This window comes from Gossypium hirsutum, chromosome D07 (assembly GCF_007990345.1).
Source record: "Gossypium hirsutum isolate 1008001.06 chromosome D07, Gossypium_hirsutum_v2.1, whole genome shotgun sequence".
Taxonomy (NCBI): Eukaryota; Viridiplantae; Streptophyta; class Magnoliopsida; order Malvales; family Malvaceae; genus Gossypium; species Gossypium hirsutum.
The window spans coordinates 6,935,842-6,948,115 of NC_053443.1; the positions used below are offsets into that span (position 1 = coordinate 6,935,842).

General features: G+C 36.1%; 1 protein-coding gene across 1 annotated transcript; it reads right to left on the reverse strand.

Annotated features, from left to right (window-relative positions):
• Positions 1–9,836: 9,836 nt before the first annotated feature.
• On the reverse strand, positions 9,837–12,274 carry LOC107956536 (tetraspanin-8). Its single transcript, XM_016892159.2, has 2 exons — positions 11,677–12,274; positions 9,837–10,460 (listed from the first exon to the last, which is right to left on the reverse strand). Exons 1-2 carry the CDS (start codon positions 12,181–12,183, stop codon positions 10,104–10,106), a joined length of 864 nt encoding a protein of 287 aa, XP_016747648.1. The 5' UTR covers positions 12,184–12,274; the 3' UTR covers positions 9,837–10,103.

Below are 12,274 nucleotides of genomic sequence, written 5' to 3' on the forward strand. Positions count from 1 at the left end.
CAATGGAATTACTAACACGAACCATTATTGGTTTTTTTAATTATTATTATTTCTAAGAGAAATCAAAGCAAAAGACTTGCAGCTTTTTTATGTAACAGTTCCGTAGTTTTTGGTTTACGTTTTGAAAATAAAGCGGTTTCGTTTTTTAGTGTAATTATTGGTGGGCTTTGTGCGTGTAGTAGTGGCATCAATACGGTTGGATTTGAGTAATTGAATTGTAAATTTGAATTTTCCGATTTATTTTATTTTATTTTATTTAGAATTTACAATTTTGAGTAATTAATATGTTTATGGGTTGCTTTGGTTGTCATGTGATGGAACTCACACTGAACTGTTGGGAAGAAACCGAACAACCGAAACAAAGCGAAAGCACAACCGGTATTCTTTCTCTCCTTATAACTCCTGTCAAAAATTATGGCAAGCACAATAGTACAAGATATGTTCTCTAGCAACCTTAATCAACCACAAATCAACTAATGCAACCACAACAAAAATAAATAGAGACACCGATATTTTTACGTGGAAAACCCCTTTAAATCAAGGGTAAAAAACCACGGGACTTTAGAGTCCGATAAAGAGCTCTACTATCATCAAATGTTCGACTACAAGATCACAATATCAAGCCTACAACAAGCATTCAACTCCGACAAGGCTAACAATATGTAATCTTTAGCAAAAGAGAGAAAAATGAGAGAACATCACCAAAAACGTAGCTGCTGAAAAATGGGTATTTCCGACGCTACAAGACTCGGATGAAAAATCCGACCGTACAAAGTCAAGAACACCTTATCACCTAGCTGCTGTCCAAAAATCAGCTCAATCGAACCACGGATGGACCTTCGATCGAAGAGTTGATCACTGCTGCACCAAGCTTGAAAAACTGAAATTTTCTTCTCTCTTTCTCTCTGTTTTAATTTGAGATATTTTTTTTTTTTGCTCTCCTGCTAAAATTTTTGCCCAACACCCGTTAAAAAAACCCCCAAAGTGGCTTTTTGACAAAACCAAAGAAGGGACAAAACATTATAGCATAAAATATGGGTTTCCCACATAGTGGGACCCATACCCAACAAATCTCCCCCTCCAACTATGTGGGGAATGCCTCCATACCGGAGGTCAAACAACATGCTTCAAACTTTCCTCTTGGTAAGGCCTTCGTCAACATATCAGCACCATTATCATTAGTGTGTATCTTCTCAAGCTCTAACAGCTTAGCTTCAAGAACATCTCGTATCCAATGGTACCTCACATCAATATGCTTAGATCTAGCATGAAAAGTTGAGTTCTTACCAAGATGAATAGCACTCTGGCTATCACAGTACAGGACATACTTCTCCTGAGTAAAACCAAGCTCATGCACAAACTTCTTCATCCAAAGCATCTCCTTACACGCTTCGGTTGCTGCAATGAACTCTGATTCGGTGGTGGACAATGCAACACACTTTTGCAGTCTCGATTGCCATGCCACAGCTCCCCCTGCATAAGTGATTAAGTAACCTGAAGTAGATCTCCTCGAGTCAATGTCTCCGGCCATGTCTAAATCTGTATACCCAACAAGAACAGGTTTCTCATTGCCGAAACAAAGTTTCATGTTGGAAGTGCCACGAAGATATCTCATAATCCACTTCACTGCATTCCAATGCTCTCTCCCTGGATTAGAAAGAAACCGACTAACTGTACCAACGGCATAAGCCAAGTCTGGTCTCGTGCAAACCATTGCGTACATCAAACTACCCACGGCTGAAGAGTAAGGAATTTTCTGCATCTCTTCCTTCTCCTTTTCTGTGGAAGGACTATGCTTAACACTCAATCTAAAGTGCATAGCAAAGGGAGTATTCACCGCTTTAGCTTTGTCCATACTAAACCTTTGAAGTACTTTCTCAATGTACCTCTCTTGTGATAACCATAATTTCTTGGCCTTTCTATCACGTGTCAGTCTTATGCCAAGAATTTGCTTTGCTGGCCCCAAATCCTTCATTGCAAAGGATTTACTCAACTCTTGTTTCAACTTCTCAATTCTAGAAGCATTCTGACCAACAATAAGCATATCATCAACATAGAGCAAAAGAATAATAAAATCATCACCAGAGAATCTCTTAACAAACACACAATGATCAGAAGTAGTCTTCTTGTAGCCTTGCTCCCCCATAACAGACTCAAACTTCTTGTACCATTGCCTTGGAGCTTGCTTCAAACCATACAAGCTCTTCTTCAATCTGCACACATAGTCCTCTTTCCCTTGTGCAACAAAACCCTCTGGCTGCTCCATGTAAAGCTCTTCTTCCAAGTCACCATGAAGAAAAGCAGTTTTCACATCCATTTGTTCAACCTCTAGGTCATAACAAGCTGCCAAACTCAGTATAGTTCTGATAGAGGACATCTTCACAACCGGAGAAAATATTTCTTCAAAATCAACCCCCTTTTTCTGAGTATAACCCTTGACGACCAATCTAGCTTTGTATCGTGGAGATGAAGACTTCTCTTCTTGCTTCAACCTGTAAACCCACCGATTCTTCAAAGCTCTTTTGCCTTTAGGCAGTTTCACCAATTCAAAAGTATGGTTCTCATGCAAGGATTGAAGTTCGACTTTCATCGCTTCAACCCACTGATCTTTGCATTCACTCTCCATAGCCTCTTCATAACATTCAGGTTCTCCCCCGTCAGTCAAAAGAACATATTCATCAGGAGAATACCTGACAGAAGATCGTCGATCTCTGGAAGACCTTCGAAGTGGAACTGCTGGTGGAGCTATAGGTGCTTGTTGTTGATCATTCACAACATCATCCATGGGAGTATCAAAGTCACCTATAGTCTGATGGTCACCACTAACATCACCATGCACAACATCCTGGATAGGATCTGGTGAAGAGTCTAGGGGAACCGGATTCACATCGATCAAGTCACCACTACCTTGTGAATCCACTTTCTCCGTCTTATCAATGTCATCAATGGTCTGATCCTCAATGAAGACAACATCTCTGCTTCTCACGAGTTTCTTCTGAACTGGATCATAGAGTCTATAACCAAACTCACCATCTAGACCATAACCAATAAAAATGCATTGTCGAGCCTTGGCATCCAACTTGGATCTTTCATCCTTTGGAACATGAACAAATGCTTTACAACCGAACACACGTAGGTGATCATATGACACGTCTTTACCAAACCAAACTCTATCTGGCACATCACCTTTCAAAGGAACACTAGGAGACAGATTTATCACATGTGTCACTGTATTCAAAGCTTCAGCCCAAAACGATCTTGGTAACTTTGCATCTGACAACAAACATCTGACTCTCTCAATCAATGTTCGGTTCATTCTTTCAGCTAACCCATTTAACTGTGGAGTCTTTGGTGGTGTTCTCTGATGTCTGATTCCCTGTCGCAGACAATACTCATGAAACGACCCTGTGTACTCGCCACCATTATCAGTACGAATGCACTTCAACTTCTTCCCAGTTTCCCTTTCAACTGATGCTTGAAACTGTTTAAACACCTCAAAGACTTGATTTTTAGACTTCAAAGTGTAAACCCATAGCTTTCTTGAACAATCATCAATGAAAGTCACAAAGTAAAGTGCACCACCATGTGATCTTACTTTTATCGGACCACAAACATCTGAATGGACCAACTCTAGCAACTCTGATTTCCTATGAGGAGGATGGCTTCTAAATGAAACTCTTTTCTGCTTTCCTGCTAGACAATGAGCACAATTCTTCAGTGTAGCATTCTTTAAACCTGAAAGTTGATTCTTCTTCGCTAAATAGTTAAGCCCCTTCTCACTCATGTGACTGAGTCGTTTATGCCACAACTCAGTTGAGTTGTCATTCAGTGTCACATTCACCGTCTCTCGAGAAGTCAAAGCTTGCATCAAGTACAAATTTGAGCTCTTCTTTCCTCGAGCCACAACCAAGGAGCCTTTAGTCAGCTTCCACTGCCCTTCACTGAATGTGTTACAAAATCCCTCATCATCAAGCTTTCCTGCAGAAATCAAATTCAAACGGACATCCGGTGCATGTCTGACATCCTTGAGAGTTAACTTTGTTCCATTGTTACTTACCAAGCTAACATCTCCCATACCAATAACCGAAACCAAACCATCATTACCCATCTTCAATACCCCAAAATCACCAGGAGTATAAGATGTGAAGAATTCCTTCCTCGACGTGACATGAAGTGATGCACCAGTATCAATCACCCAACTAGTCTCGTCGCATGCTAGGTTGACCAAATTCTGATCACAAATAACTAACAAATCTTCACGAGTAACAGTAGCAACACGCTCGGATTTTTCATCGTCATTCCGGTCGTGTTTATCACCACCACTTTTGTTCTCTTTCTTCCACTTGAAGCAATATTTCTTGATATGGCCTTTCTTACCACAATGATGACACTCAAGATTCTTGTATCTCGATCTTGACTTGCTTCGGCTTTTATCTCTACCCTTTCCATCTTTGTCTCTGTTTCTCCCCCTGTTCTCGATAACCAACACCTCGGACTGTGATGTAGAACCCTGAGATCTTCTTCTAACCTCTTCATTCAACACACCACTCTTAGCCAAATCCAAAGTAATAATACCCTGTGGGGCAGAATTAATGAGTGAGACTCGAAAGGTCTCCCAAGAGTCTGGTAGAGTAGCAAGCAACCAAAGTCCTAAAATCTCGTCATCAAATTTGACACCCATACCAAGCAACTGATTCATCATACTCTGAAATTCACTAACATGGTCAGCTATAGACATTCCTTCTTTATATTTCAGCGCCATCATTTTCTTCAGCAAAAATAACTTGTTATTGCCCGACCTCGAAGCATACAAGCTTTCAAGCTTCTCCCACAATGTTCGAGCATGTGTCTCCTGATCAATGTGATTGTAAACATTTTCTTCAACAAATTGCCGAATAAAGCCACATACTTGTTGATGCTCAAATTCCCATTCTTCATCACTTTTCGAATCGGGTTTTTGAGTAGTAAAGACCGGAAGATGCAAAGCCTTCACAAACAACATGTCCTTCATTTTATTCCGCCAAAGTTGATAATTTGTGCCATTCAACATAATCATCTTGCTCGTATTAATTTCCATAATTATCTGACACAATAACCTGGCTCTGATACCAGTTTGTTGGGAAGAAACCGAACAACCGAAACAAAGCGAAAGCACAACCTGTGTTCTTTCTCTCCTTATAACTCCTGTCAAAAATTATGGCAAGCACAATAGTACAAGATATGTTCTCTAGCAACCTTAATCAACCACAAATCAACTAATGCAACCACAACAAAAATAAATAGAGACACCGATATTTTTACGTGGAAAACCCCTTTAAATCAAGGGTAAAAAACCACGGGACTTTAGAGTCCGATAAAGAGCTCTACTATCATCAAATGTTCGACTACAAGATCACAATATCAAGCCTACAACAAGCATTCAACTCCGACAAGGCTAACAATATGTAATCTTTAGCAAAAGAGAGAAAAATGAGAGAACATCACCAAAAACGTAGCTGCTGAAAAATGGGTATTTCCGACGCTACAAGACTCGGATGAAAAATCCGACCGTACAAAGTCAAGAACACCTTATCACCTAGCTGCTGTCCAAAAATCAGCTCAATCGAACCACGGATGGACCTTCGATCGAAGAGTTGATCACTGGTGCACCAAGCTTGAAAAACTGAAATTTTCTTCTCTCTTTCTCTCTGTTTTAATTTGAGATTTTTTTTTTTTTTTTGCTCTCCTGCTAAAATTTTTGCCCAACACCCGTTAAAAAAACCCCCAAAGTGGCTTTTTGACAAAACCAAAGAAGGGACAAAACATTATAGCATAAAATATGGGTTTCCCACATAGTGGGACCCATACCCAACATGAACTTCTATAGTTCTTCATTATTTTCTTTTTTTTTCAGATAACCTACAAGGTTAGGACGCGGACTTGACATTCGGAGGGCTCGATTCGGAATATTGATTTCAATATAAAAATATTTTAGATTGATTATTTTATAATTATGGTTATTTGAAGTTATATTAATTTGGGGACAATAATCCTAATATATAACTTTTGTACATTAACCTAATTTCTGATCAGTCCATCATTAATTAGAAATTAGTTAGTAGAGTATCTACACATATTTGCCCCACTTTATTTTATAACTAATGCTCAATAAACCTTAACCAAATTAGATCACTCTTAATTTGGGCTAACATTTTATGATAGTAAATAATATATAACATGTAATTCCTCTTATTATATATGTGATGTCCATATTTTCTAACACGCGTAGGAGCGGGCACAACAACTAATAAGGGAGTGACTTGTGACAATTCAATTCAATTTATATTATTTATATTATTTATTTATTTTATTCTATTTTATTTACTCTAGGGTTTTATTCTAATTAGATTTATATATTTATAATTATAAAATTTTAAATATTAATATATATAGTTATCGTTTATATATTTTAGTTTAATAGTTAGGTTAGGTTAGGTTAGTTTATTTATTTATTTATTATTACTAAAAAAACCCAAAAATCCGATTAAACTGTGCCTTAACTTTTCATCTAAGTTGCCAATGTCGTTTGCCTTTGTTCCCTTAGCAGCAGCCAGTTGACTCCAGCAGCTAGCCCGTTACAGCCGCCACACGAGCACCACCAAGCAACATCGACCATCGTCGACAGGGGAGCCACGATGAAACCTCCAACAACCATGTGAGAAACAACCGTTTGGCTCGTGTAGTGGGAGAGGATATGGCTACTTTCCCCACTCTAAATCCATCTTCTTTTGGACCCGATGGTCGCTTGCTTCCTCACGAGGATGAGGTCTCTGTTGATGATTAGGGGAGGTCCTTTCCCTTCTCTTTTGTACTTTCAGTTGTGATATTTATTTTTGAATTTTCTTTTTATGGTCGTGTCTCCCTCACATCGAGAACAATGTGTTATTTAAGTTTAAGGAAAAGATACAATCGTCATTTTAGGCATATTTTTGGGTTTCTAGTTGTGTTGTTTGGTTTTTAGTTAGTTTGCATATTTAGTAAAAAAAGAGATTGTTTAATATTAGTTGATGATGATACAGCATGCCTCAATACTTTCGGATTAAAAGATAATTTTGCATGATGCAAATTCTGTGATATTTTCTTGCAATTGATTGTCCTACAATTTTGAGCATGTATTTAAATCTAATGGTTTGCTAATGAGTAATTACATGTGGGTGTAAATGTCATTGAAATTGTATGAAACTTAGTTGAAGGAATGATTTAAGTATTATTTAGATTGTTTGTGCCTTTCAAGCTAACTATACATATATGAATACCTCAGTACTTGTAACACCCCTAACCCTAATCCGTCATTGGAATAGGGTTACGAAGTATTACCAAACTTTTTAGATCAAATGCAAACATTTCATACCATTTAACATATATATTAGAAACTAATCATAATCTCTCATATTGTCCCTTATATGAGCCATTGAGGCCCAAAATACGCATTAGAAATAAATTGGAACTAAATCGGAAACTCAGAGAATTTTTTAGAAAATATCAAAAATTTTCAATGGAGCAGGGGATACACGCCCGTGTGGCCAGGCCGTGTGGCTCACACAGTTAAGAGACATGCCCCTGTCTCAGGCTGCGTAGGCATTCGAAATAGGGGCACACGGCCGTGTCCCAGCCCGTGTCCAAATTACAGTGCTTACTGACTTGGGTCATACGGCCAAGCCACATGTCCGTTTGCTAGGACGTGTGAAAATACCTGGGCATTTTGTTTCTCAATTTTAATGATGCAGGGGACACACGGCCAGACCACACGCCCATGTGCTTAGCTGTGTGTCGTACACGGCTGAGATACACGCCCGTGTCTCTACCCGTGTGAACGAAAATAGGCCATTTTAGGGCCATGTTTCTCACCCATGTAGGTATCAACCTAGGCATAACATTTTAAACATAAATATACTATAACAAAGCATTCAAAACAGGCCAAAATCAAGTATTATATACAATATATCATCACATATACCCTAAATACTCAAACTTACCCTTTTAGTCCATTTAACAAGTTTTACTAATTAAATATTTATAAGCATATCTCATTCACATCCACATCACTATTTACTTCATTTCCCAACCATAGATATCTAAGTTGATTATGTGAACAAAACATCACTCATAACATCTATTCAAGCCAACTTGATCTATTCTACATCAATCACTGTACATACCATATAAACCATATTGAACGCTTCAAAAACTACCGGAATAAGTTGGATAGTGTGACTTAATGTGCTGATCCGATCTCCCGACCTCACGATAATCTACAAAGAAATTAAGCGACACAAGTAAGCTTAATAAAACTTAGTAAGTTCGATGGGTTAAACGTAAATCTTACCGAACCTACTATAGCAAATCAATTAAATAAAATCATTCAATGTAAACTTCCTACCAATCACAACTTCAAATGATGAATACACTTATTTCAAATCAATACCAACAATAAGTAATATGTCTTTCAATTTCAATACATAAATCACCTTACCGAGTCTTTCCCAAATCGAAGAACGACTTACGGATAAGAGTATATCATTTTTTAGAAGCTCGAAAGCTGAACAGAAGCTCATGAAAGCTAAACAAAAACCCATAAGGGTTGAACGGAAGCTCGTAAGAGCTGAACAGAAACCCATAAGGGTTAAACAGAAGCTCAATAGAGTTCAACAGAAACTTATATGAGTTAAACAGAAGCTCGTGAGAGCTAAACGGAAAGAAAACATGAAAGTTCACAACAAATGTTGAACCTCATTTTACTTGGGTAATTTGCAGTCATTTTCCTCCAAAGCCGTCAATTCATTGAATGTTGAATGTACTCATATCCCGCGTTCCATTTAATCCTAAAATTCAATTCAAATTTTATAACTTTAACAATATTTCATTTTCAAAAATAGAATAAATACATAATATCATTCATAAAATCAATATAAATATTTAAGTTTAACCGTACGAGCATTGGAAAAAAAATCCAAAAGTGAGGTGCTTCATTGTTTCTTTAGTTAAGTACTTCTATTAGTTGTTTTATGGAGTTCCATGTTAATTATGTTACCTTTATATCATGTTTTGTCTTTAAGGAATGGAGAGATAAGGAAGTGAGCAGTAAAAGGTAGAGTTGAACATGAGTTGAGCGCTTAATATGAGAAGTGGGGGAACGATACTTCTAACTTATATTCGATCCATAAGTAATTAGTGCTTAAAGTTTAAGCTTAAATTTACTCTTCATCCATACCTTAGAAGCTGAATAAAGTCTTATGGACCTTTACCTAAGTTTTGTCATGCATTAGTGGAGAGATAGATTGAAAGGCAATTGTGTGAGACCTTTTTCAATGACGTTTCACTCCGTGTAATTTGATTTGGCTTAATTGCTAGATTTGAAACATTCACACACACAAAAGGTATAGAGATGGATCGATTAGCTAACGCGCGTTGGATGAAATTGTAATTTTAAGGTTTTACTATTGACTGTTTCGATTAGTAATAGATCTCTTTGAGATCGATATTTTATACTACTTGGAACGATATGTATATTTACGTGTGCGATTTTTGATCAACAACAACAAAGCACCAAGCCTTATTATCGATCGATGCCTAAATTTCCCGAGAGGGTTGTTTTGATTTCCTTTCTCTTTTGAGATTTTATCTTTGGGTTTTTCTGAAATTGAAGATTATTATGTGGTGGGAGTGAGTGCATAATAAGCATGAGAGAGAGAGAGAAGAGTATGAAAACGGTTGAATTAATTTTATAGGTTGAATAATTTATTAAACATTGCTAGAAGTAACTGGAAAAAAAATGTGTGAAAATGAGAATATAGGAGTACTAAATATAAGAAATGGAATGAATTAAAACTAAAATTTCCCATTTACGGCAAGTGTATATACAAACCCTAAATGTGTTACCTGAGCTAAACCTATGATAATGTGTTTATTCCGTAAAATAGTGAGCATAAATATTTCACTCCCTATTTTAAAGTTTAAGCTCTTTGTCACAATTGACGGTAATAATAATATTCATTATGTTCGTAATTGTGATTTACACACGTAGATTCAATTTCTTTCCTAATTTAAGCCGTCGATAAAATGTTTTATACCATAGTTTGTGGTGGCGGAATGTAATCTGGCGGAATCTGAGGTGGCAGATATTTTGGTGCAAAGTCGGATTTAGGCTCTTTTCGTCGGCGAACACTGCATCCGATGTTGAAGATGATGAGGATAAGTACGAGGATGACTAGGTTAACGATGGCCATAAACCGCCATTGTTTCTTAATGTCAACTAAAAACCCACCCTTACAAGACTTGCAGTCGTAGCAGAGCTTCTCCTTGTCGTTGCTCCATGTCAAGCAGTCGATGTCGGGCACGTCCGGTCCCGATTTCGGCATCTCCCAAAATGTTGCATTTTTCTTTTCGTACTTGCAATACATGGGTGGCTTGCAACAACCAGACTGAAATAAAAGAATTAAAAGGATTTATCACCCTAAACTTGACAACAACTTTAATTGTTTCATATGTGACAAAAAATTTATGGTGTTAGTCTATATAGTTTAACAACATTTGAGATTTAGTCCTTGTAACAGAAAACTTAAAAATTAAGCTATTTAACTGTTTTGATTTAACAATTTCAATTCAGTCATCCAAATAGTAAGTATTTTTGTAAAAAGAAAATTATCAATTGGGCATGTTGATTAAGTTGCTTTCATGTAAAGTGTCATATGATTGGCAAGTTTTAACAAAAATTACCAACAACGATGATATGATTGAACTAGGATTTTTAAATTAAAAATATAAGAAGATTTAAATTTTAACTTTTAAAGTACATAGACTAAATCTCAAATTCTACAGAATTATACAGAGTAATAGCATTTTTAACCTAAAAAATAAGAGTTTCGATTAAAAAAAACTCTTTGACCCCTCTTAAAATCAAAGCAATTAATCCTTCTCAATTTCGAAGTTGAATAATTAATATTTTTCATCAACTGTACATATTTTTTATTAGTAAAAAAAAATTTAACCCTTAATGTTTACAAATTATGTCAATCTGATATTAAGTTAATAAATTTACCTTGCAACATTGATGCAAAATACATACACATCAAGGACTAAGTTTATCATGATATCAATCAAAATTATGAACAACTGATAGAAAAAATGCTTACTTTTGAAATTGATAAGAATTAAATTGTTTCAATTTTTCTAAAGGGGACCAATTTATTCAATACCAAAATTAAAAGAGACCGAAAAGCTATTTTTACCAAAAATTTTTGAAGATGATAAAAGGTTTTAAAAAATCACATGTATCATAGAAATTCATAAGGACCAATTTGCTACATTATTTCTTTTTGGGAGATTTTAAAGATTAAATTGCTTTGTTATTTTTTCTAAAGAGATTGATGTACTCAATATTAAAATTCTGAGGGACTTAAAAGGTGTTTTTACCAAGAATTTAAAAGATGATAAAGATTTTAAACAAAAAAGAATCCGCTATAAAAAAACATTAAAAACTAAATTTATAATTATATGAACGATTGAATTTGATGTTTGACACGATTATATTACTTCAAATTTTAAAAAAGGAAATCAAATTTTTCAATATTGAAATTAAAATGCGTTTTTTTACCAAAAATGATAAAATTTTAAAAATGAAAAAGAAAAAGAAATCACCTGTATCATAGAAAACTTTTGCTTGATGAACCCTAATTTAAAAATTGCTTTTTCACTATGAAGAGAACTGCAAATATTGGATTCACTCAAACAACTCCGTACTTTTTCCCAATGCTGCGCATCCAAATAATTCTTCTTCAGCCACCGTGAATAATCCTTCAACCGCACCGATCCCACTCCCTTTCCGGCTATCCTCTTCGCCAACTCCTTGTTCGACACGATCAATGCGAAGAACGTTAAACAAAACAATGCCAATATGATTAAAATCAACAAAACCGAATAAATCGTCAAGAAAATTGACCCATTTTTGGTACAAGAGCCAATCAAGGCTAGTACTGCTACAAACACCGATATTATTCCGATGATTAACAATGGGTTTCGAGCGGAGGTTTCACAAACGGTGCTGTCGTTACGGCTGAAGTAAATGGAAACGACGACGGCGATTAAGCCTAAAACCAAGGGAATGAAGTTTATACAATTGAAAATGGCGTTGCTAATACGAACCATTATTGGGTTTTTTTTTGGGGCGAAAAAAAAACCCAATAATTTTTATTTTTCTTTGAACAATTCTTTTGTTTACATTTTATGATGAAAAATT